Here is a 26,326-nt window from a genome sequence, read left to right as displayed (position 1 = left end):
CTTCCCATCATCCTGTGCGCGCCCACAGGGAGGGACTCCTTAGGGTTCCGCCGGTTAGAGATTGCCGGCGGGTGATTCCAAGGGGGAGGGCGTTCTCTGTGGGTGCGCCCGCCCTTTGGAACGAACTGCCGATGGAGCTTCGGACTGCCCCCGACCTTCGCTCGTTTCGCCGGGACTTAAAAACCTGTTTGTTTGAATTGTCTGGCCTGGACTGAGGGATTTTACATTTTAAACTAATTTAATTAAATCATATTAAATTAAATTAAATTAATTTTAAAATTTTAATTTTTACTGTTATTATTAATTGTGGGCTTGTACTAATTTAATTCCATTTTATTCTCTCTTTTGTACTGTTTTAACTGCCCTGTGAACCACCCTGAGTCCATCGGGAATAGGGCAGTATATAAATTCAACTAATAAATAAATAAATAAATAAATAAATAAATAAATAAATAAATAAATAAATAAATAAATAAACTTCAACTCCCAGAATTCCCCACTAGCTATTCAAGGTGGGGAGTTCTGGGAGTTGAAGTCCACACAAGGCTTAAAGTGCCCAAGTTTGGAGACTCCCTGCTCTAACCCAACATTTTTAAACCTGGTTTGCTGGAAGATGGTTGAACTTCAACTCCCAGAATTCCCCACTAGCCAGGCTGCCTGGGGGATTCTGGGAGTTGAAGTCCACCCATCTTCCAGCAAACAAGGTTGAGAAACATTGTTCTGTTTTGTTTACATCTTTCCCAGAGACCAACGATTTGAAAACTCTCCAAAAAATCGACCAGATGATGAAAAACCTCACTGAAAAAACAAAGGAAGGTAAATTTGGGAGTAAGGCAGGTGTTGAAAAGTCCCCCTTTGGCCCCTGCATTCGGGAGAGACCCTCCCTCGCCCAGACACAACGCCAAGGAGTGACCCTCCCCTTCTCCACCGCCAGTGAAGTCCCACTTCCAGGACCAGATCCAGAAACTTCAAGGGACTCTGCAGCGGATGAATTGCAACTTGGAGGACACAAAACACAAGCGGACAGGTGACCAAGGTGGGGGGTGGATGGGGCGGGGCAGGGGCGGGGGGACCTTCCCAGGCCAGCTCCCTCCAGATCTCTGGGTTGCACAGGGGGTCCTCGCCTTACGACCCCAATGGGGCCCCAAATTCCCACTGCTAAGCTAGACAGTTGGGTTTTGCCCTACTTTATGACCATTCTTGCCACAGTTGTTAAGGGAGTCACTGCAGTTGTTAGTAACAGGGTTGTTAAGCGAAGCTGGCTTCCCCCCTTGACTTTGCTTGTCAGAAGGTCGCAAAAGGGGATCACGTGACCCCAGGGAGACACAGCAACAGTGATAAGTACATGCCAGTTGCTGAGCCTCTGAATTTGGAGCAAGTGATTCCAGGCAGGCTGCAATGGTCGTTAAGTGTGAAAAAAGGTCATAAGTTGCTATTTTCAATGCCATTGTAGCTTCGGTTATTAAATGAACTATTGTAAGCATCTATACAGTCCTCGATATTATTATTATTATTATTATTATTATTATTATTATTATTATTATTATTATTATTATTATTATTATTATTATTACTGTTTTGTTGTTGTTGTTGTTGTTGTTTTGTTGTTGTTGTTATTGTTGTTGTTATTATTATTATTATTATTATCATTATCATTATCATTATTATTATTATTATTATTATTATTATTATTATTATTATTATTATTATTATTATTAGATTGGCCCCTACTGGTGCCTACTACCCACCGTCTCCCTATCCCCCGCCCGAGCTGTAACAGTGCACCCCTCTTCTCCCCACTCCCTTCTCCAACACCCCCCCACACCACCCTACAGGCCCGGAGAGGGGCTGCTGCCCCTGGGGCTGGCGTCTCTTTCAGCAGAGCTGCTACTGGCTCTCCTCTGCGCAGAAGAGCTGGAACGAAGCCAAGCAGGATTGCGAAGAGAAGCAGGCCCACCTGGTGATCATCACCAGCCGCCTAGAGCGGGTCAGTGTATCCATTTCCCCATTCGTCGCAGGGAGGTGGGCCAAGGCCACCGTCTCCGGCTGATGCCTGCTCTGCCTTTTTCTCTCGCGCAGCAATTTGTGTTCCGGTTCGCCAAAACGCACAATGTTTGGATCGGGCTGAAGAAGTACGACGGCCAGACCTGGAAGTGGGTGGATGGGACCACCTACACGATGCGCAATACGTGAGTCTTTCCACTTGCCTCTCTCCTCCCCCCCCCCGTATTGGGCTTTTGCAACCAGGCGCCCTCCAGGTGTTTTGGGGGGCAGCATTCGCAACTAGCAGGTCCCCTTCCAGACTGTAGGCTTTGTATTTGCACACTTGCACGCTTGTCCTCCTGGTGGGGGGGAGGTCTTCACATGCTGGAACTCCCTTGCGCTAAAGGACTCCTGGAAACAGACAGTCGGGGGCTTCACTGCACAGCCCCATGGGTTCCGGATATTCTCTTACAGCAATATTTCTCACCCTCAGCCACTTTCAGAGAGACAGACTTGAACTCCCAGAATTCCCTTTAAAATGTCGGAACTTCACTTCCCAGAATTCTCTTATTTAAGATATCTGGAGTTCAACTCCCAGAATTCTCTTTAAGATGTCCTCAGCCAGCATGCCATTAGGGCGTAGAGGGTGCCCACTCTTTACCCCAATGCCCGTGTGGACATTTTCACCTGGACGTGGGCCATCCTGTTGCACAACACTCCTGCGAGTCCTTTTTTCCATCAGTCAAGTCTTGATCTCCGAGTGGTGCTCTTTCTCCTGTTCACCTGCCCAGCTGATGCCGGCTTGTTTGCCAGAGACGGAATCGAGGGTAGTCATTAACTGATTTCTCACAATAGGTTCACTGCTCAACAGTCCTTCCTAACATTATAGCTGTTATAACCCAGAATTCACTAACCAGGTTTCCTCAACTGACCCAGATTGGCATCCACTGCAGCACAAAGAAGCCAATTCGCACAATTCCCCAGCCCAGGAAACCCGTCTCACTTGTGACTCCACCAGTCCCATCACCCTAGTCAGGAGAACTTAGGAGGGCTGCTGTGGGCTGGGGTTGGACTAAATGACCTCAGGATGACCCTTCCAAATCTTGCCTGGTTTAGCTGCCACTTCCACACAGACAGAAGAGGGTCTTCCTCCCACCCCTGGGCTGACCCCCCCTCTTCTGCTTTGCCCTTTCAGCGACTGGTGGCGCTACGAATTAATCTATTATGACGAATACTGCACCAGAACTTACTTCAATGAGTTGTGGAATGAAGCCGATTGCCAGTTCCGCTTTAGGTGGTTGTGTGAAATGCAGGCACTGCAGTGAGTCCCAGGGGAGATGCCGCCAGCTGGGCGGACCCCGGGAAGCAGCTGCCTGACGTTTCTTGGAGCCAATAAAACGAATCTGGGACAAAAATCTACGGCAGGAATTGGCCTCTTCTCTGCATCCTGGATGAGTGGAAGGGCGGGCAGCTCCTGTTGGTCAGCAGGCAGGCCTGAGCTGGGCAGGGGGTGGGGGGTGGGGAGGGTCCAGCCTGGGACCCCAGGATGGCCTTCGCAGAACATGCTGAGCCGGTGGTGTTCTGTCTTTGGGGGCTTTGTGGCTTATTATTTGTGGCTTATTTAAAGAGCCTTGGTGGAGCAGTGGGCTAATGCCTCCTTAAGTAACACCAGCTGCCTGCCATTAGTGCAGGTTCGCATCCCACCAGGCTCAAGGTTGACTCGGCCTTCCATCCTTCCGAGGGAGGTAAAATGAGGACCCAGATTGTTGGGGGCAATTCAGCTGACTTTGTAATAATGCCGCTTGGGGGGGGGCAAAAGCCCTAATAAGCAGGCATATACATAGAATGAAGGCTACTGCTAAGCTTGTAAGCCGCCCTGAGTCTTCGGAGAAGGGCGGGATATAAAAGGAATTAAATAAATAAATAAATAAATAAATAAATTATCCTGTTTTATTTACTTCTTAAGAAGTATCTATCTGTCTGTCTGTCTGTCTATCTATCTATCTATCTATCTATCCATCCATCCATCCATCCATCCATCCATCCATCCATCCATCCTTCTCATCTATCATCTCTTTCTCTAGCTTTATTATCTGTTTGTCTATCATCTAACTATTTTTGTTTCTCTATCATCTCTATCAATTTCATCATCCATCATCCATCCATCCATCCATCCACTCCATCTGTCCATTTTATCATCTTATCTATTCATTCTATCTACCTATCTACCTGTCAGTCTTTCTGTCTCTATCCCTATCAATCTATCTCTATCTCTCCCTCTCTATCTCTGCATCTATCTATCACTATCACCTGTCTGTGGCTATCTATCCACCCTTTCTATCTATCCATGCATCTATCCATCTCTCTCTCTCTCTCTCTCATAAAACAGGGGAAAAGATTACTCAGGTCGTAACCACAGCAAACCAAATGAAAATAATAATAATAAACCTTTTATTGTCAAAGTACAACATGTGTACATTGAGATTAAAAAAATATCCAGTGAATCTCAAGGCATTTAATAGAAATTCAGATTTATTGCCAGTTTCTGACACCCTGAGTCAGCCTGGGCAGATTCTCAGGGGCCGGAAGAGACTCTCGCCCAGCAGAGCTTGGCCCACTACGTCCTCAAGAAAGAAAAGAATGAAGGAGGAAAGAAAGAGGAATTTTCTGGAACCACGAACTAGAGATGCGTTGTAGTTCTGATCCAGACAGCATAAACTTCACGAAAATGTTTAAAACAAATATTTATTGTCCAGGAATTCTAAGCAGAGACTTACTTTACAGTAGATACATCTGGTCATAATCATATCTGTCCATTCTCGTAATGTAAATAAGGAATGGTTTCTCCATCTCAGCTAGACATGGTTACGGATGCCAATTGATCCATGCATGAGGCTTGATTAAACAAAGGCTTTTACAACCTGGGCACGTAGCCAGGACATCCTGTAATAAACTTTGAAGCTCCTCCCACTGACTAGATAAGATATAGGACTGACTAACAACTAGACTACATTTCCCAGAGGCCATTTCTTAAGGAGACAGCATTTAACCCTTTAAATGCTAAACACTCTAACACAGTTCTTTAAGCTAAGTATATGCTATGGCCAGAATGGCTACCTACTGGTCCAGCACACTCCCCGCACTATTAACTAACCATTAACTAGAATAAGCAAGAAACATAGCATCAAAACATGCAATTTTCACTGTTAACTGACAATTAACTAGAATAGGCAAAACCGCATCAAAACAATGCAATCATGAGGTAAATACAAAACATGCATAACTATAACTAAGATAAACAAAGGCTTTTACAACCTGGGCACGTAGCCAGGACATCCTGTAATAAACTTTGAAGCTCCTCCCACTGACTAGATAAGATATAGGACTGACTAACAACTAGACTACATTTCCCAGAGGCCATTTCTTAAGGAGACAGCATTTAACCCTTTAAATGCTAAACACTCTAACACAGTTCTTTAAGCTAAGTATATGCTATGGCCAGAATGGCTACCTACTGGTCCAGCACACTCCCCGCACTATTAACTAACCATTAACTAGAATAAGCAAGAAACATAGCATCAAAACATGCAATTTTCACTGTTAACTGACAATTAACTAGAATAGGCAAAACCGCATCAAAACAATGCAATCATGAGGTAAATACAAAACATGCATAACTATAACTAAGATAAACAAAGGCATAACATCAAACAATGCAATTATGAGGTAGACACACTATGCATAATTCAAGGTTCAATCTTCAAGTTCAGTCTTCTTCAGCAAGAGGACCAAGTCAGTGATCAGTCTGGTGTAAAGCCTTTTAACGAGAGTCTGTGAGTCACAACCCGAATCTTGTGGCTTCACGATCTGGACTTCAACTTGGCGAACTAGTCCATCGGAGCTGGGTAGGACTTGGTACACAAGTCCCATAGGCCAAGAGTTCCAATGTGGGTCTTTGTCTCTCAGCAAGACAAGGTCTTCTTCTTCAAGGTTAGGCTCTTTGGTCTTCCATTTGTGGCCATCTTGAAGGGTAGACAAGTATTCTTGCTTCTAGTGCTTCCAGAAGGTGTTGGCGAGCAGTTGAACTTGTCTCCATTGTTGTTTATACATGTCTTTGTGAACAAAGTTCCCCGATGGTGTTGGCCAATCACCTGTCTTCTGGGTTAGCAAGGTGGCTGCCATGAGGATAGTTGGATTTTCAGGATCCGAGGAAACTCGAACCAAAGGCCGAGCGTTGATCATAGCTGCTACTTCTGCCATGAGGGTAGTGAGGACCTCATGTGTCAGTGTGGGTATCTTTGTCAACATAGAGTCCAGGATTTTGCGGGCTACGCCAATCATGTGGTCCCATGTTCCTCCCATGTGGGATGCATGGGGAGGATTGAATGTCCAAACACAATTTTGGGCCTTTAGTACTTGCCAGTTGCTGAGACAGGATGAATTGCCTTCATCAATCTGCAGTTCCTTGCAGGCTCCCACAAAGTTAGTTCCACGGTCGGATCTAAGCACTTTAACTTGGCCTCTGTAGGCTTGGAACCTTCTTAGAGCATTGATGAAACAAGAAGTGTCCATAGATTCGATGACTTCAATGTGGACAGCTCGAATGCTGAGATATGTGAAAAGAACGGCCCAACGTTTGCTGTTGGCTTGACCACCTCTGGTCCGACGAGCAGACACGGACCAAGGCCCAAATACATCTAGGCCTACGTTGGTAAACGGTGGTCCTGGAATAAGGCGCTTGGGTGGTAGGTCGGCCATCAACTGGTGTTGTGTTGCACCTCCTTGTTTACGGCAATGCAGGCATCTGTACGAAACAGTGGCAATGCACCTTTTGGCTCCCACGATCCAGAAACCAGCCACTCTGATGGCCTCTTCCATGAAATACCTGCCTTGGTGATGGACGGTTTTGTGGTGGTGTTGGACCAACAGGTGTGTGACATGTTGACAGGCAGGAAGGATGATAGGGTGCTTGATGCCTGAACTTGATGTTCAGTCTTATCTAGACACCCTCCTACTCGGAGTAAGTTATGACTATCCAAAAACGGATTCAATTTCAGCAGTGCACTAGACTTTGGGACAGTCTTTTTAGCTTCCAGATATTCAAAAACCACTGGGTATGCGTCTTGTTGCACACTTTGAAAAATCCTTCTCTTGGCTTGGAGATAGCTGTCTCGGAAGCTCATCTCATAATGCAGGAAACGAATGATCACTGCTACGCCCACTACGAGAGGTCTCCATCTGTAGAAGCATTCAAAGCGAGTCGGTTCTAGGAAATGATTTGGAGATGGTTTCTCTATCTCCTCAACCCTTCTTGACAAACAGATGACCTGAATGTTCGTTTTCTCATTCTGTTTGAGCGGTCTCATGGGTACCTAAGGTCGAACGTCGTCATCTTGATCTGGGTCTAGAAGCTCATGATGTTCTGGTTTCTGACGTCTGGCTATCTGGACGAGCTAAGAACTCAGGACCCTTTAGCCAGATTGAGTCTGCCAACTGTGATGCAGAAATGGACCGCGTAGCTTGGTCCACTGGATTCTGATCTGTTGGAACATATCGCCACTGTTCAGGATTTGAAGATCTTCTGATCCTTTCTACTTTATTGCTTACATAGACGTAGAAGCATCTGCTTCAATTGTGGATGTAACCTAACACCACCTTACTGTCTGTATAGAAGGTGGTGGATTGTATTTATTTATTTATTTATTTATTTATTTATTTATTTATTTATTTATTTATTTATTTAAATTTCTATACCGCCCTTCTCCCGAAGAACTCAGGGCAGTGTACAGGGCAATAAAATGCAACATACAAAAGTTAAAAAGAAAATTAAATTAATTAGCCCTAACAATAAATAGTTAAAATAAACCCAAACCCTTAGTCCAGGCCGGCCTGTTCAAACAACCAAGTCTTCAGGTCACGGCGGAAAGAGCGAAGGTCGGGAGCCGTCCAGAGCTCAACAGGCAGTTGATTCCAGAGGGCAGGCCTATTCGCTAAAGAAACAGTTTTACTGCATCCCAATCCCGGAGAGCTTTTCATGGTTCAGGCCGATGCCAGCGATGTTGCGGTAGGGGCAGTCCTACTGCAGAGGAACACGAAGGGGATGTTACAATCTAGTGCATACACATCCCGAAAATGAACAAACACTGAGAGAGCCTGGGCTGTTTGGGAGAAGGAGGAATTTGCGGTTCGATGGGCGTTATCGACCTGGCGGCATCTGCTGGAGGGGGCAACAGTACCGTTCGAGGTGTGGACAGACCACAAAACCTTGAGGTGCTGCAAACGCCCAGATGCCTGTCTCCCAAACACGTCCGCTGGGCACAATATTTCCAGCGGTTCAAATTCCAGCTACGATACGTACCAGGGGGCAAGAACTTCCTTGCTGACGCTCTCTCGTGGATGGCACAATATAAGAATAAAAGGGAAGAGGTAGTGCAACCACTCATACCGTCCCAACAAGAGACAGCAGCACGAGCAGTACCACAGAGCATGGCCGTTGACATGATTCAGGAGCTCCATAAGGCAGTCCAGGGTGATTCCTGGGTACTAGAACACCCAGGTCTCCTGATAAGACGTGATGGCCTGGAAGGGTGACAATTGTACATCCCACAAACTCTATGGGAAGGGGTGCTCAAACGATGCCACGATGCCACGACACCAAACAAGCTGGCCATTTCGGATTCCTGCACCTCGTGCGACGCCAGTTCTGGTGGCCACATATGAAAACTGACATAGAGGCGTATGTGTGGGCCTGTCATATTTCTGCCACCACAAAACACCAAACGAGGAAGCCAGCCAGTTTGTTACAGTCAGTGGCAGACCCGACCCGGCCATGGGAGGACATTGGAATGGACTTTGTGGTAGAGTTGCCAGATAGCAGAGGGTACAGTGATCTGGACAGTTGTGTACCTGTTCTCAAAACAAGCCCATTATATCCCATGCAAAGAGCTACTGTCAGCCTGAAGGCTATCTAGACTGTTCATACAGCATGTCTATCACCTACAAGGGGTGCCCTGGCAAATCCTTTCGGATCGGGGGGTGACATTCACGGCTAAGTTTTGGCGTACTTTCATTCTGTCCAGTGGGTCATCGCAAGGTCTCAGTTCTGCGTACCACCCCAGTACCAATGGAGCGGCGGAGCATGCCAATGTGATGGTGGAGAGGTATCTATGAAGTTACATCTCCTACCAGCAGGCTTCCTACCGTTTTGCGGAGGTGGCTTATAACAACATGGTCCACAGCAGTACTGGCTACACCCCTTTCCAAGTAGTGCATGGGCAGGACTTCGTCGCCATCCCTGAGTATCAACAAAGAGACCCCACATCCTACCAACCACAGGACTGGATAACCCACGTGGTGTTTGTGTGGGATAATGTGAAAAAAGCTTTGATTAAAGCAGAGGCCAGTGCACAAGCCCAGGCCAACAAGAAACGGAAGCTCCAGAAAGAGTTCCGGGTGGGGGACCAAGTCTACCTATCCACAAACTACCATTGGGTCATCGCAAGGTCTCAGTTCTGCGTACCACCCCAGTACCAATGGAGCGGCGAAGTGTGCCAATGCAATGGTGGAGAGGTATCTACAAAGTTACATCTCCTAACAGCAGGCTGACTGGGTTGCCCTGTAAGAAATTAGCTCCTAAATATCTGGGTCCCTTCTGTATTACAAAGATCATTAACCCGGTGACCATTAGACTGCCCTTGCCCCAACTCCTAGGAAAGATACACCTGGTGTTCCACTGTAGCCTCTTAAAGCCGGCTGGGAACACCCCCTGGGAACCCGGGGTGGGAAAACCAGGTCCAGTCCAAGGGGATCAGTACGAGGTACAGGAAATCTTGGACTGCTGGTACTGAAGGGGGCAACTGCAATACCTGGTGAGATGGGTGGTGTATCCTGTAACAGACGATTCCTGGGTACGGGAACCAGATGTACATGCCACCTGCTTAGTGCGCAGGTTCCATCGCGATACCCGGGTAAGCCAGGAAGGATGGTGGCCGTCCAGTCCCTTAACACATCCCTAAATGTGTCTTCTTGTTTTCCAGGTGGACCCCTGGTAGGGGGACCGCCTGTCAAGCCCCAGGCTCGACATTCCACTGGGGGGGGAAAGCTGTCTGTCTTGCCTCCGCCTGTCATGCTGGCTGTGTGCAGCCCTGCGTCTCAGCTGGGAGCTGCAGCTGATGCTGCCTGCCATCTGAGAGCTCCACCAAACAGCTGGGATGCCAGGAAGTCCTGCCACTCAGCTGGGAGCTCCAATGGACAACTGGGTCTCTAAAGGACAGCTAAGCAGCCGGCAGGCTGTGAGAGGTCGCAGTAGCCACCGGAACTGCAGAGACACCCTAAAAACAGAGGTGATAGGCTGGAGCTGTGTTATCTGGGGGAGACGGATTATCCTTCCTCTTAAAGTGGACAATAAAGGACCCTAAAAGAACTCACTGAGAGGTGAAACTGACGGCAGGTGCAGGTTCGAGTCCCACCAGGCTCAAGGTTGACTCAGCCTTCCATCCTTCCGAGGTAGGTAAAATGAGGACCCAGATTGTTGGGGGCAATTAAGCTGACTTTGTAATAATGCCGCTTGGGGTGTGTGTGAAAGCCCTAATAAGCAGGCATATACATAGAATGAAGGCTACTGCTAAGCTTGTAAGCCGCCCTGAGTCTTCGGAGAAGGGCGGGATATAAATGGAATTAAAATAAAATAAAATAAATAAAAAATGTTGTGTGGACAGCAGGGGACAGCCAAAAGGCTGTATTTAGGGAAGGGGGAGGGATTTATACTCACCCACCAGGATGCTGGCTTGTTGGGAAGGGAAGGGTGGAGCTGGGTGGAGCTGCAGGGGCAGGATATTTAGAGCATTGGGAGCAAAACCACTCCCAGTGCTAACTTTCTTTGCTTCTTTAGCGTCTGTTTAAACTTTGTGTTCCTGTATCGTGGTCTCCTGGTGTTTTTTCCACTGTGATTGGTAGAGGGGTTAAACCTAGGACCGTTACGGATCGTACACCTTGTTTTTTAGCTTGAGGTGTTGCACTTTCTTTTTGAGCATCAGATCCCCTAGATGAGAGTGGTCCTTTTCGAGACAGCCTTTCCACTTGAAGAAAAACTCCTTTAATGAGAGAGTGCGCTCGGGAGAAAGCTCCTCTTTGGATGCTTCACAGAGTTTCTGCAGCTTCTCCCAGTATCTTTCATGATACTGATGGAGCACATTCCATTTCTCCATCAGGCTCGACCACATGACGTCCGTAGGTTTTCTTTGTTGCCTCAGGTCATAGGGTTTCTGAGATGTCTTTGGCCTAACTGAAGCTTTGACATTGGGTTCTGCGCACAAATAAGGTTGGTTGGCTGGACCAGCTCTTCTGAACCAATAGGACACTCTGCCATGGCTAGGGCAGGCCCAGAGAATTTCTTAGGTGTTTTGAATGAGTTCAGTGAACTTTGTTCTTTGGCCACCAGAGTGCACTGTCTGTGTGGATAAAGACTACAGCAAAGTTCACTCTTTGGCCACCAGGGTGCACTGTCTGCACGGGTAGAGACATTTTGGCCACCAGGGTGCACGGTCTGCGTGGGACTTTTTGGCCACCAGGGTGCACGGTCTGCGTGGGTAAAGACTTCAGCAGTAGATACATCCAGTCATATTCATATCTGTCCATTCTTGTAGGTTAAAAGGAATAATTCCCCATCTCAGCTAGGCATAGTTACGGATGCCAATTGATGTGTGCGCAATACTTGATTAAGCAAAGGCTTTTTCAACCTGGGCACATAGCCAGGACTTCCTGTAATAAACTTTGAAGCCCCTCCCACTGACTAGATAAAATATAGGACTAACAACTAGACTACATTTCCCAGAGGCCACCTCTTAAGGAGACAGCATTTAACCCTTTAAATGCTAAATGCTCTAACACAATTCTTAATTCCTAAGCTAGCTATATAGATGGCTATATAGTGGTCCAGCACATTATGTATGTGTACACTTGGAGAGCAAGCAACTAAATTTCATTTTTAATGTGTGCTATCTATCTACATACATCTATCCATTTAGATAGATAGATAGCTATAGCTATCCATCTATATCTACATATCTATTTATCTCTCATCTCTATCTATCTTCTGTGCGCCTTTGGCATCTAGTCATGACGGCCACATGACCACAGAGACGTCCTCGGACAAGCGCTGGCTCTTTGGCTTTGAAACGGAGATGAGCACCGGCCCCTAGAGTCGGAAACGACTAGCACACATGTGCGGGGGAACCTTTACCTTTACTTTATCTATTTCTAAATCTCTATCTATCTGTCTGTCTAACTATCTATCTATGTATAATCAAGGCCTACCCATTATTGGTTACCAAATTATAACGGTCGTGAAATGGCATTCATGTGAATGACCCAATTTTATGACCTTTCTTTGTGGAAGCCATTAAGCAAATGCCACAGTCATTAAGCAAGCTCAATGTTGCTGTGGTACAGTTGTGCTGAAAACCAGAAATAAATGGTGGTTTTTGGCAGAAAGGTTGTGAAAGATGGTCATTTGGCTTCAGAACATCGCAAATGGCTCTAAGTATGTTGGAAAGAGGAGTGTGCAAAATGCAGTCACGTGACCACGGCCCTCCCCCAGGCTGCCAGGACTTCAGATCTGGGTTTAAGGCTCCTTTTTCAGTCTGTTGTAACATCAAATGTAAATAGCGTTGTATGTTGAGGACTGTCATTACATGTTTTTTGGAGGGGAGGAATTCTGAACTGCCCCCTTAAACTCCACCACTGATGCTGACCTCATGAGCTGCCCTTGAACCCTTCCAGGTCTGTTGCCAAGTTGCATTGTGTTGTGTTTGTATTTCCTTATAGAGAAAGGAGTGAGACGGAAGCTCCTGAGTGAGATCACGAAGGTAATACAAGTGTCGCTCCCCAGTTGCCGGTTGCCAAAAACAAACACTGTCTGAGTGGGAAGGGGGCATTGCCCAGGGAACAGGGGGGTTTACAAGCCCCAGTCCTTGTCCCCTCGAAGCTGGAATCATTAGACTCGGGGGTCTCCACGCCTGGCCCCTTTAAGACTTGTGGACTTCAGCTCCCAGAATTCCTTAGCCGGCTGTGTTAGCTGGCTGAAGAATTCTGGGAGTTGAAGTCCACAAGTCTGAAAGGGGCAGGTTTGGAGACCCCTGCATTAGACGATTAAGCAGTCAAGAGACACATCATTATGTCCCAAAAACATCATAATTGGAACAATCTCATTTCCACACCCACCCAATTTCTGCCCCCCTCCAGATCTCATCTGCCCTCCCCAGTCTCATCCTAGGGAATCATCTCCCCTGGAGCTAAGCCCCTCTGCTTTGGCCCCCAAATTGCCTTGGAGAAAGGCTGAACACAAATGAGGCTGGGGGTGCTGGACTGGAACCGCACGGCCGTCGAGTTCTACTCCCAGCGAGTGGCTGATGGTCACCAACGGCTGGCGCTCCTTCCGCTTCGAGGCAGAGTCCTTGCAGCAGCTGGCCCTGGACGAGGTGGGCAGAGGGCCGGGCTGGGGTCCTTGAGGACGTAGTGGGCAAGCTCTGCTGGGTGAGGGTCTCTTCCGGCCCTGGAGACTCTGCCAAGGTTGCTTTTGCTCTTTTTTATGAGAGAGAGAGAGAGAGAGAGACAGAGAGAGAGAGAGCAACAGACAGGTGATAGATAATGATAGATGAGAGACAGAGAGGGAGAGATACAGACAGACAGAAATAATAATAGAAAAAATAGAAATAGAAATCTGATAGAGCTAGAGACAGACAGACAGACAGACAATGATGGCTGAATGGATGCAGTCCAGAGTCACCCACGATACATTTGGTGCCCACATATGCTTTCTTAATAAAAATATAAAATAGGATAAGCCACAAAGCCCCACAAAGACAGAACACCACCGGCTCAGCGTGTTGTGCGAAGGCCATACTGGGGTCCCAGGCTGGACCCTCCCCACCCCCCTCCCCCCACCCAGCTCAGGCCTGCCTGCTGACCGATGGGAGCTGCCCGACCTTCCACTCATCCGGGATGCAGAGAAAAGGCCAATTTCTGCCGTAGATTTTTGTCCCAGATTCGTTTTATTTCCTCCAAGAAATGTCGGGCAGCTGCTTCCCGAGGTCCGGCTGGCGGTGCCTCCCCTGGGACTCATTGCAGTGCCTGCATTTCACACAACCAGTTTAAGTGGACCTGGCAGAAGGTTTCGCTCCAGAGCCCGTCGAGGTACATCTTGGTGCAAAATTCATTGTAAGGCACTGGTTGGTTGGGCCTCCAGTCGCTAGAAAGGGGCAAAGCAGAAGAGGGGGGGTGTCAGCCCACGGGTGGGAGGAAGACCCCCTTCTATCTGTCTGGAAGTGGCAGCTAAGCCAGGCGAGATTTGGAAGGATCCCTGAGGTCATCTAGTCCACCCCCGACCCGCAGCAGCCATCCAATTTTCCCCTGCAAGGGTGATGGGAGTGGTGGGGTCACAAGTGAGACAGGTTTCCTAGGCCGGGGAATTGTGCAAATTGGCTCATTTGTGCTGCAGTGGATGCCAAGATGGATCAGTTGAGGAAACCGGTTAGTGAATTCTGGGTTATAACAGCTATAATGTTAGGAAGGCCTGTTGAGCAGTGAACCTATTGTGAGAAATCAGTTAATGACTACCCTCGATTCCGTCTCTGGCAAACAAGCCGGCATCAGCTGGGCAGGTGAACAGGAGAAAGAGCACCACTCGGAGATCAAGACTTGACTGATGGAAAAAAGGGCTTGCAGGAGTGTTGTGCAACAGGACAGCCCATGTCCAGGTGAAAATGTCTACACGGGCGTTGGGGTGAAGAGTGAGCACCCTCTATGCCCTAATGGCATGCTGGCTGAGGAAATCTGGGAGTTGAAGTCCAGACCTCTTAAAGGGAATTCTGGGAACTGAACTCCAGATATCTTAAATAAGAGAATTCTGGGAACTGAAGTTCCGACATTTTAAAGGGAATTCTGGGAGTGGAATTCTGCCTCTCTTAAAGTGGCTGAGGTTGAGAAACATTCCTGTAAGAGAATATCCAGAACGCATGGGGCACAGCTGCCTTGTGTAGGGCAGTGTGTGGGCCCCAGGATCCCACAATGTGCTTCCTGCATGTTCGGCAGGATCCCACCGAGGATGTGGGGCCGGCTGCGTAATCCCCACATCAGTGCTTTGAGTGCCTGGAGGGCTTCTCCGGGACCCCCATGGACTCAGGGTGCCAGGGGGCTTGCGCTGTGCAATGAAGCCCCCGACTGTCTGTTTCCAGGAGTCCATTAGCACAAGGGGGTTTCAGCATCTGAAGACCTCCCACCTCCACCCCAGGTGGACAAGTGTGCAAGTGTGCAAACACAAAGCCTACAGTCTGGAGGAGGACCTGCTAGGTGCGAATGCTGCAACCGAAATACACCTGGAGGGCGCCTGGTTGCAGAAGCCCAACACGGGGAGGTAGAAGAGAGGCCAGTGGGGAGACTCACATCCTGCGCACTTTGTAGGGGGTCCCGTCCACCCACTTCCAGGTCTGGCCGTCGTACTTCAGCCCGATCCAAACATTGTGTGGTTTTGTGAGCTGGAACACAAATTGCTACGCGAGACAAAAAGGCAGAGCAGGCATCAGCCGGACACCGAGTGTTTCGGTCCTTTGCCTTTCCGGCAGGCTTGGCCCACCTCCCTGCGATGAATAGGGAAATGGAGACACTGACCCCCTCTAGGTAGCTGGTGATGACCACCAGGTGGGCCTGCTTCTCTTCGCAATCCTGTTTGGCTTCGTTCCAGATCTTCTGCGTAGAGGAAAGCCAGTAGCAGCTCTGCTGAAAAAGATGCCAGTCGCGGGGACAGCAGGCCTTCGCCGGCCCTGTGGGGTGGGGGTGGGGAGTTGGAGGAGGGAGGGGGGAGAAGAGGGGGGCACCGTTATAGCTGGGGTGGGGGATTGGGACGCAGTGGGCAGCAGGTCCCATCAGGGGCCAATCCATGATATAATAATAACAATAACAACAACAATAATAATAATAATATCTGTAATACCATCAAACATCCACATGTGCCTATCACAGATCCTTGGCAAGGACTCGATAGGTAGACAAAAATGCCAAATCCAGTCTGAACATCTGGCTGACTGTGATAATAATAATAATAATAATAATAATAATAATAATAATAATAATAATAATAATAATAATAATAATAATAATAATAATATCAAGGACTATATACATAATCCTCGACTTACAAAAGTTCATTTAATGACCTGGCCATCGAAACTGTGCGATTATGGATGAAACGCGTAACAGTGATACCCATTGTCATCAGGGCACTGGGAACTATGTCCAAAAACTTTGCAAAATACATCAAGAAACTGCAGCTTCCTGCCATAACTCCAGCAAAGCTACAGAAAACTGGGCTACTCGGAACATCCTACATTTTAAGGAGATCCCTGGTTGATACCTAGGATGCTGGCAGCAACCTGTGTCAACCATTAGCGCCAGTCAATTTGAGGGTTCAGTTGACTGAGTTTCATGTTTAATGAATAAAAGTTTTATAATAATAATATCGAGAACAATATAGATAATCCTCGACTTAGAACAGTTCATTTAATGACCGAAGCTACAACGGCATTGAAAATAGCAACTTATGACCTTTTTTTCACACTTAACGACCATTGCAGCCTGCCTGGGATCACTTGATCAAAATTCAGAGGCTCAGCAACTGGCATGTACTTATCACTGTTGCTGTGTCTCCCTGGGGTCACGTGATCCCCTTTTGCGACCTTCTGACAAGCAAAGTCAATGGGGGAAGCCAGCTTCGCTTAACAACCCTGTTACTAACAACTGCAGTGACTCCCTTAACAACTGTGGCAAGAATGGTCATAAAGTAGGGCAAAACCCAACTGTCTAGCTTAGCAGTGGGAATTTGGGGCCCCATTGGGGTCGTAAGGCGAGGACCCCCTGTGCAACCCAGAGATCTGGAGGGAGCTGGCCTGGGAAGGTCCCCCCGCCCCTGCCCCGCCCCATCCACCCCCCACCTTGGTCACCTGTCCGCTTGTGTTTTGTGTCCTCCAAGTTGCAATTCATCCGCTGCAGAGTCCCTTGAAGTTTCTGGATCTGGTCCTGGAAGTGGGACTTCACTGGCGGTGGAGAAGGGGAGGGTCACTCCTTGGCGTTGTGTCTGGGCGAGGGAGGGTCTCTCCCAAATGCAGGGGCCAAAGGGGGACTTTTCAACACCTGCCTTACTCCCAAATTTACCTTCCTTTGTTTTTTCAGTGAGGTTTTTCATCATCTGGTCGATTTTTTGGAGAGTTTTCAAATCGTTGCTCTCTGGGAAAGATGTAAACAAAACAGAACAATGTTTCTCAACCTTGTTTGCTGGAAGATGGGTGGACTTCAACTCCCAGAATTCCCCAAGCCTCCAGCATACAAGGTTTAGAAACATTGGGTTAGAGCAGGGAGTCTCCAAACCTGGCCACTTTCAGACTTGTGTGGATTTCAACTCCCAGAATTCCCCACTAGCCAGGAATTGAAGTCCACAAGGCTTAAAGTGCCCCCCTTTGGAGATTCCTGGGTTTGAGCCTCAAACATTCATAGAAGAACAGAACCCAGGAATGAGAGAGAGACGGTGGTCCTCAAAAGGTGCCTCCATCTTGGTACCTGCCAAGCCTACAGCAATGCACCCCCACCCCCAAGAATTGCCCTAAAGAAAACCCAGAGATTGCCAGGTCCTTTTTCACACACACACCCCAAACCTGGCATTTCGTGACTCTACCGTTTTGTTGCAGAGCGGTTAATTCCACGCCGATTGTGCGGTTGAGGGCCTTCAAATCTTCCTGCATCTTCCGCAAGGTGGTGGAGTATTTGCTCCCTGTGGAGAAGGAGGAGGAGGAGGAGTTGGAGGAAGAAGAGGAGTAAGAGGAGGCCTGCCTGCCCTCAAACCGTGTCCGTACCTCATGTACCTCCCTCTTTTCCTGGCCTTGTTATCCTTCCTGCGTCCTGGGGTCACTTTGCAGATTATGGACCACAGTCAATTGCAGCCTCTTTAAGTCATGTTTTTGTGCATGCTTGTGAGTAATTGTGTGTTATGCAGGGTGTTTTGGCGTAATTGACTGGAAGAACACACCCTCTGTTTGCTGCTAGAATATATTACCAACAATGGCGTTCCTAAAAAGATGTTTTCCTTCTAGGAAGTTTACCTACAAGCAACAGACTTTATTATTTCTGGGTCTCTTGTAACCTTAATTAGTAGCTTCTCCTTAGCAATTTAGAGATGGCTACAGCTCAGCTGTCATCACCCTTAACTCTTTTACTCCCCACTAACTGGTGAGGGGGAAACTAATAAATCGTCTCCCTTTGTTTCTTTTTCAAGCCTCCATGATGTAAAAAAGAAATATTTTAAGAAAAGTAAAACAACAGGGGAAGAGATTTAAGAATCGGAAGCTGCAAGCAGGAAGTTTTTAATTCAAGGCACAATAAGCCTGAAAGGACAGAGTAGCTTTTAACTGGTCCACAACAGGAGTTATGGGTTTGAACGGTTGCTAAACAAATGGCTGTAAGTCGAGGACTACCTGTAGGCCTTCTGGACCTGCCCACCCACCTCAAGCCCACCTTCTCCCCCCAACCAGAGTCCAGAGGATCGTGGCTTCCTGGGGCAAGAAGTTCCTCCCGTGTCACCTGAGCTTTCTTACTCACCAACAAAGCCGAAGACGGTGATGGAGAGGGTCACCACAGCCAGCAGCCCCATCAGGATGAGGGTCACCCGCCGGGCAGAGCAGACACGTTGGCGCCAGGAGTCCTGGGGGGCAAATCCCGCCATGCCTGGAGGGGACACAGAACGAAAAGCTGTCTGTTGCATCGTGGCCAACGGCTTCAAAGAATATAATACAGGCAGTGTTAATAAGGCCTTGATAAGGCCACACCTGGAATCCTGCATCCAGTTTTGGTGGCCACGATATAAAAAAATAGGTTGAGATTCTGGAAAGAGTGCAGAGAAGAGCAACAAAAATGATCGAAGGCCTGGAGACCAAAACATAAGAAGAACCGCTGTGAGACTTGGGTCTGGCTAGTCTAGAGAAAAGAAATGATAGCAGTGTTCCAGTATTTGGGGGGCTGCCCCAAAGAAGAGGGGATCACGCTATTCTCCAGAGCATCAGAGGGGAGGAAGAGAAACAATGGATGAATCAAGGAGAGAAGCAACCTGGAACTAAGGAGAAATTTCCTAACAGTGAGAACAATTAACCAGTGGAACTCCTCGCCTCCAGAAGCTGTGGATGCTCCAACACTGGAGGTTTTCAAGAAGGGACTGGACGGCCCCTTGCTGAAATGGGAAAGGGTCTCCTGCCTTGATTTGGGGGCTGGACCAGAAGAACTTCTCAGATCATCCTCTCTGACTAAGCTTGCACCCTTGGCCAAGATTATTTCATTCTATTTACTAAGTGTTCGTAGTGCCTATCTCCCCATCCAGTGACTCTAGGTGGCTTAAAAACGACAATATAAAATAGTAAAATATCAACACTGAAATTAACCACAATTACTAAGGAAAAAGGCAGGGATGCAAACAGGGTAGAGGTGGAAATTTCTCTCGTGCCATTATGGGTTTTTTTGGGGGGAGAATGAGTGCAAAAGAAATGAAAAATGTGGCTTAATTACCTTTTTTTACCTTCTTTTTTAGGATTTCCGAGCAGAGCTGTGGGTCAACCGCCTCTCCTGCTGCCACTCTCTCCGGACGCCCCACGCTGGTGATCTTTGGACTGCCCACACCGTCCCTCTGCCAGGTTTCCAAATTCCAGGGTTTTCCAAAGCAGCAGCAGAGGTCCGGCTTGGAAGGAAACTGCCCCATAGCGCTGGGGGTCTCCGAAGGGGAGGAGTCGGCTTTCTTCTGATCTCTGATCCAAAGCAGATTGGGAGTGACCGGAGAGAGCGGGTTGGTTACCTGTGGCCCAAAGCCAGGAAGCGGTCAGAAATCCCGGTTGGACAGCACGTCTCTCCCAGCAACTGTCTCTTCCCGGCCAGCGCACCAAAAACTGTTGTGGAAAAACCCAAGGAAAAAGACAAAAGACAGCAACACGAAACAATAATTCTTACTTTAAGATTCAGAGGTTTATTTTGCTATTGTTTTGGAACATAGCATAATAACAACATCGCTCACATTAACAACCCATTGCAATGAGATCCACTGGCATAGCAAATTGCAAAGGACAGCAATAAGCCACTGGCCCCGAGCTGGACTTAAACTAACATTTTTATACTTTTCTTCTAACGACCACCCACACGCATAATCATTATTTTGCAAAAGCAGTTCCTTGTTCTTATCTGCTGCCCCACAGTTTCCACCTGCACCAGTGTACATCTGAATCCTCTATCCCTCTGCTACTTTCACTTCCTCTTTTTCCACCGTTACAATACTTATGTTCCAAATATATATAGAGACAGAGTGAACTGCCTACTTTGCAATTTTATATTACACAAAGCTCAGCAGATTACAAACAATACGTCCGTATTGTGAAACAACATAAAGTTCAAGTTAAAGCTTTCAGTCACTACTGTGGGGTCTCTGCCAGGCAGCTTCGGCAGCTTTGGAAAACTTTGAAATTTTCGAACCTGGCAGAGGGACGCTTTGGCAGTCCAAAGATCACCGGCCTGGGGCATCCGGAGACAGTGGCGGCAGGAGAGGCGGTTGACCCACAGCTCCGGCTCTGCAGATCCTAAAAAAGGAGGTAAAAAAGGGCAATCAAGCCACAATTTTAAATTATTTTGCATGCATCCCCCCCAAAAAAAAACCCCGCTTAATGACGCATCCCTGCCTCTTTCCTTAGCCATTGTGGTTAATTTCAGTGGAGGTTTTCAAGAAGGGACTGGAGAACCATCTGTCTGAAATGGTACAGGGGTCCCTGCCTGAGCAGGGGTTGTTCTAGATGACCCCCAAGGTCCCTTCCAAATCTATTATTATTGTTGTTGTTGCTGTTGTTGTTGTTATTGATCATTGCACAGTCAACCAGATGTTCAGACTGGATTTGCCATTTTTGTCTACCTATTGAGTCCTTACCAAGGACCTGGGATAGGCAGATGTGGAGGTTTCATGGTATTATAGATATCGTCGCAGGATGGAAGCATGTTGTTGTTATTGTTGTTATTATTATTATTATTATTATATTTGTCTGAAATGGTAGAGGGTTCTTGGACTAGATCGGGGTGTCAAACATTTTTCCTATTGGCGCCAATGAGATAAGCGCAGTTTTGCTTTGATGCATCTGGCCTGCGGGCTGGCAGTTTGACACCCCTGGACTAGATGACCTCCGAAGTCCCTTCCAATGTTATTATTATTATTATAAGCTGTTGGCCATGATGCAACACGGAACGTTTTGTTCTGTGTCCCCTCTAGGCATGGCGGGGTTTGCCCCCCAGGACTCCTGGCGCCAACGTGTCTGCTCTGCCCGGCGGGTGACCCTCGTCCTGATGGGGCTGCTGGCCGTGGTGACCCTCTCCATCATCGTCTTCGGCTTTGTGGGTGGGTAAGAAAGCTCAGGTGACACAGGAGGAACTTCTTGCCCCAGGAAGCCACGATCCCTCCAGACTCTGGTTGGGGGGAGAAGGTGGGCTTGAGGTGGGTAGGCAGGTCTGGGAAGGCCTACAGGTACTCCTCGACTTACAGTCGTTCGTTTAGCGACCATTCAAACCCATAACTCCTGTTGTTGACCAGTTAAAAGCTACTCTGTCCTTTCAGGCTTATTGTGCCTTTAATTAAAAACTTCCTGCTTGCAGCTTCCGATTCTTAAATCTCTTCCCCTGTTGTTTTACTTTTCTTAAAATATTTCTTTTTTACATCATGGAGGCTTGAAAAAGAAGCAAAGGGAGACGATTTATTAGTTTCCCCCTCACCAGTTAGTGGGGAGTAAAAGAGTTAAGGGTGATGACAGCTGAGCTGTAGCCATCTGTAAATTGCTAAGGAGAAGCTACTAATTAACGTTACAAGAGACCCAGAAATAATAAAGTCTGTTGCTTGTAGGTAAACTTCCTAGAAGGGAAACATCTTTTTAGGAACACCGTTGTTGATAATATATTCTAGCAGCAAACAGAGGGTGTGTTCTTCCAGTCGATTACGCCAAAACACCCTGTATAACACACAGTTCCTCACAACCACGCACAAAAGCATGATTTAAAGAGGCTGCAATTGACGGTGGTCCATAATCTGCAAAGTGGGTCACTGGAAAGATAGCAAGGACGCTGGAAAGATAGCAAGGCCAGGAAAAGAGGGCGGTACATGGAGGTACGGATACAGGTTGAAGGCAGGCAGGCCTCCTCTTCCTCCTCCTCCTCCTCCTCCTCCTCCTCCTTCTTCTCCACAGGGAGCAAATACTCCACCACCTTGCGGAAGATGCAGGAAGATTTGAAGGCCCTCAACCGCACAATCGCCATGGAATTAGCCGCTCAGCAACAAAACGGTAGAGTCACGAAATGCCAGGTATGGGGGGTGGGGTGAAAAAGGACCTGGCAATCTCTGGGTTTTCTTTAGGGCAATTCTTGGGGGTGGGGGTGCATTGCTGTAGGCTTGGCAGGTACCAAGATGGAGGCACCTTTTGAGGACCACCGTCTCTCTCTCCTTCCTGGGATCTGTTCGTCCATGAATGTTTGAGGCTCAAACCCAGGAATCTCCAAAGGGGGGCACTTTAAGCCTTGTGGACTTCAATTCCCAGAATTCCCCAGCCATCCTGGCTAGTGGGGTATTCTGAGACTTGAAGTCCACACAAGTGTGAAAGTGGCCAGGTTTCAAGACTCCCTGTTCAAACCGAACGTTTCTAAAAGTTGTTTGCTGGAAAATGGGTGAACTTCAACTCCCAGAATTCCCCACTAGCCAGGCTGGCTGGGGGATTCTGGGAGTTGAAGTCCACCCATCTTCCAGCAAACAAGGTTGAGAAACATTGTTCTGTTTTGTTTACATCTTTCCCAGAGACCAACGATTTGAAAACTCTCCAAAAAATCGATCAGATGGTGAAAAACCTCACTGAAGAAATAAAGAAAGGTAAATTTGGGAGTAAGGGAGGCGTTGAAAAGTCCCCCTTTGGCCCCTGCATTCGGGAGAGACCCTCCCTCGCCCAGACACAACGCCAAGGAGTGACCCTCCCCTTCTCCACTGCCAGTGAAGTCCCACTTCCAGGACCAGATCCACAAACTTCAAGGGACTCTGCAGCGGATGAATTGCGACTTAGAGGACACAAAACACAACGGGACAGGTGACCCAGATGGGGGGGAAGATGGGAGGGGTGGGGGGGGGAGACCTCCCAGTCCAACGCCTTCTAGATCTCTGGATTGCACAGGGGATCCTTGCCTTACGACCCCAATGGGGCCCCAAATTCCCACTACTAAGCGAGACAGTTGAGTTTTGCCCCACTTTATGACTTTCTTGCCACAGTTGTTAAGTGAGTCGCTGCAGTTGTTAGTAACACGGTTGTTAAGCGAAGCTGGCTTCCCCCATTGACTTTGCTTGTCAGAAGGTCGCTAAGGGGGATCACGTGACTCCAGGGAGACACTGCAATGATCATAAGTTCTTCTTCTTCTTCCTCTTCCTCCTCATTATTATTATTATTATTATTATTATTATTATTATTATTATTATTATTATTATTTATTATTATTATCATCATGGATTGGCCCCTCTCTGGGACCTACTGCCCACTGTGTCCCCATCCCCAACCCCAGCTGTAACGGTGCACCCCTCTTCTCCCCACTCCCTTCTCCAACACCCCCCACACCACCCTACAGGCCCGGAGAGGGGCTGCTGCCCCCGGGGCTGGCATCTCTTTCAGCAGAGCTGCTACTGGCTCTCCTCTGCGCAGAAGAGCTGGGCCGAAGCCAAGCAGGATTGCGAAGAGAAGCAGGCCCACCTGGTGATCATCACCAGCCGCCTAGAGCGGGTCAGTGTCTCCATTTCCCCATTCGTCGCAGGGAGGTGGGCCAAGGCCGCTGTCTCCGGCTGATGCCTGCTCTGCCTTTTTCTCTCGCGCAGCAATTTGTGTTCCGGTTCACCAAAACGCACAATGTTTGGATCGGGCTGAAGTTCAATGGCCGGACGTGGAAGTGGGTGGACGGGACCCCCTACACGGTGCAGAGGAGGTGAGTCTCCACACTGGCCCCTCTCCTCCCCCCCCCCGTATTGGGCTTCTGCAACTAGGCGTCCTCCAGGTGTTTTGGGAGGCAGCATTCGCACCTAGCAGGTCTTCCTCCAGACTGTAGGCTTTATGTTTGCACACTTGCACACTTGTCCTCCTGGGCTGGATGTGGATGGTCTTCAGATGCTGAAATCCCCTTGAGCTAATGGACTCCTGGAAACAGACAGTCGGGGGGCTTCATTGCACAGCGCAAGCCCCCTGGCACCCTGAGTCCATGGGGGTCCCGGAGAAGCCCTCCAGGCACTCAAAGCACCAATGTGGGGAGTACGCAACCAGCCCCACATCCTCGGTGGGATCCTGCCAAACATGCAGGAAGCACGATTCTGGATATTCTCTTACAGGAATGTTTCTCAACCTCAGCCACTTTAAGAGAGGCAGACCTTTCACTCCCAGAATTCCCTTTAAGCGGTCTGGACTTCAGTTCCCAGTACTATCTTATTTATTTATTTATTTTAATTCCATTTATATCCCGCCCTTCTCCGAAGACTCAGGGCAGCTTACAAACTTAGCAGTAGCCTTCATTCTATGTATATGCCTGCTTATTAGGGCTTTCACCCCCCCAAGCGGCATTATTACAAAGTCAGCTTATTGCCCCCAACAATCTGGGTCCTCATTTTACCTACCTCGGAAGGATGGAAGGCTGAGTCAACCTTGAGCCTGGTGGGACTCGAACCTGCGCTAATTGCAGGCAGCTGGTGTTACTTAAGGAGGCATTAGCCCACTGCTCCACCAAGGCTCTGGTAACATGCGTGGACTTCAACTCCCAGAATTCCCTTTAAGAAGTCTGGCTTCAAACCCCAGAATTCCTCAGCCAGCATGCCATTAGGGCATAGGAGGTATCCCCTCTTCTCCCCAATGCCCTTGTGGACATTTTCACCTGGACGTGGGCCGTCCTGTTAGCCAACACTCCTGCGAGTCCTTTTTTCTATCAGTCAAAACTTGATCTCTGAGTGGTGCTCTTTCTCCTGTTCACCTGCCCAGCTGATGCCGTCTTGTTTGCCAGAGACGGAATCGAGGGTAGTCATTAACTGATTTCTCACAATAGGTTCACTGCTCAACAGGCCTTCCTAACATTATAGCTGTTATAACCGAGAGCTCACTAACCAGGTTTCCTCAACTGACCCAGATTGGCATCCACTGCAGCACAAATGAGCCAATTTGCACAATTCCCCAGCCTAGGAAACCCGTCTCATTTGTGACCCCACCACTCCCATCACCCGAGTCAGGGGAACCTTGGATCGCTGCTGCGGGTCGGGATTGGACTAGATGACCTCAGGGATCCTTCCAAATCTCGCCTGGCTTAGCTGCCAATTCCAGACAGACAGAAGGGGGTCTTCCTCCCACCTGTGGGCTGACACCCCCCCCTCTTCTGCTTTGCCCCTTTCTAGCGACTGGAGTCCCAAGCAACCAGTGTCTTATGAGGAATTTTGCACCAAGACGTACCTTAACGGGCTCTGGAGCGAAACCTATTGCCAGTTCCGCTTTAGGTGGTTGTGCGAAATGCAGGCACTGCAGTGAGTTCCAGAGGAGGCGCCGCCAGCCGGACTTTGGGAAGCAGCTGCCCGACGTTTCTTGGAGCCAATAAAACAAATCTGGGATAAAAAATCTACGGCAGGAATTGGCCTCTTCTCTGCATCCTGGACGAGTGGAAGGTCGGGCAGCTCCCATCGGTCAGCAGGCAGGCCTGAGCTGGGAGGGGAGAGGGGGGTGGGGAGGGTCCAGCCTGGGACCCCAGAATGGCCTTCGCACAACACACTGATCCAGCGGTGTTCTGTCTTTGTGGGGTTTTGTGGCTTATCCTGTTTTATTTATTTACTAAGAAATATCTATCTATCTATCTATCTGTCTGTCTGTCTGTCTGTCTGTCTGTCTGTCTACCTATCTATATCTATCTATCTATATTTATCTATCCATCCATCCAGTCTGCACATTTTATCGTCTTATCTATTCATTCTATCTACCTATCTACCTGTTAGTCTTTCTGTCTCTATCCCTATCAATTTATCTCTATCTCTCCCTCTCTATTTCTGCATCTATCTATCACCTGTCTGTGGCTATCTATCCACTCATTCTCTCTCTCTCTCTCTCTCTCTCTCTCTCTCTCTCTCTCTCTCTCTCTCTCTCTCTCTCTCTCTCTCTCTCTCTCTCTTCTCTCTCTCTCATAAAACAAAGCAAAAGATTACTCAGATTGTAGCCACAGCTAACCAAATGCGGAAAAAAACCCCAGT

General features: G+C 48.1%; 3 protein-coding genes across 5 annotated transcripts; 2 read left to right on the top strand and 1 right to left on the bottom strand.

Annotated features, from left to right (window-relative positions):
* The first annotated feature begins 933 nt into the window (after positions 1 to 933).
* On the top strand, positions 934 to 3,482 carry LOC308676129 (asialoglycoprotein receptor 1-like). The gene is made up of 4 exons (XM_081341864.1): positions 934 to 1,027; positions 1,836 to 1,987; positions 2,080 to 2,189; positions 3,179 to 3,482. The coding sequence occupies exons 1-4, from the start codon at positions 988 to 990 to the stop codon at positions 3,306 to 3,308; spliced, it is 432 nt and encodes a 143-aa protein (XP_081197990.1). The 5' UTR covers positions 934 to 987; the 3' UTR covers positions 3,309 to 3,482.
* A 10,543-nt stretch (positions 3,483 to 14,025) lies between these two features.
* On the bottom strand, positions 14,026 to 20,576 carry LOC308676743 (asialoglycoprotein receptor 1-like). 3 transcript variants are annotated; one of them, XM_081342762.1, is made up of 9 exons: positions 20,533 to 20,576; positions 19,582 to 19,955; positions 18,625 to 18,750; positions 17,705 to 17,800; positions 17,188 to 17,259; positions 16,977 to 17,069; positions 15,649 to 15,800; positions 15,424 to 15,530; positions 14,026 to 14,230 (listed from the first exon to the last, which is right to left on the bottom strand). In XM_081342762.1, the coding sequence occupies exons 2-9, from the start codon at positions 19,769 to 19,771 to the stop codon at positions 14,101 to 14,103; spliced, it is 966 nt and encodes a 321-aa protein (XP_081198888.1). In that variant the 5' UTR covers positions 19,772 to 19,955; positions 20,533 to 20,576; the 3' UTR covers positions 14,026 to 14,100. The 3 variants fall into 3 exon arrangements, with proteins under 3 accessions (XP_081198888.1, XP_081198887.1, XP_081198889.1); XM_081342761.1 differs by lacking the exon at positions 20,533 to 20,576 and having other exon boundaries at positions 19,582 to 20,146; XM_081342763.1 differs by lacking the exon at positions 20,533 to 20,576 and having other exon boundaries at positions 19,592 to 19,722.
* Positions 20,392 to 25,689, top strand: LOC308676745 (asialoglycoprotein receptor 1-like). The gene is made up of 8 exons (XM_081342765.1): positions 20,392 to 20,648; positions 21,314 to 21,439; positions 22,278 to 22,373; positions 22,880 to 22,951; positions 23,070 to 23,162; positions 23,692 to 23,843; positions 23,936 to 24,042; positions 25,487 to 25,689. The coding sequence occupies exons 2-8, from the start codon at positions 21,316 to 21,318 to the stop codon at positions 25,614 to 25,616; spliced, it is 774 nt and encodes a 257-aa protein (XP_081198891.1). The 5' UTR covers positions 20,392 to 20,648; positions 21,314 to 21,315; the 3' UTR covers positions 25,617 to 25,689.
* Positions 25,690 to 26,326: the final 637 nt, after the last annotated feature.

This window comes from Vipera berus, assembly GCF_964194415.1.
Source record: "Vipera berus genome assembly, chromosome: W".
Lineage (NCBI taxonomy): Eukaryota > Metazoa > Chordata > Lepidosauria > Squamata > Viperidae > Vipera > Vipera berus.
This window is presented reverse-complemented; position numbering and strand designations above follow the sequence as displayed.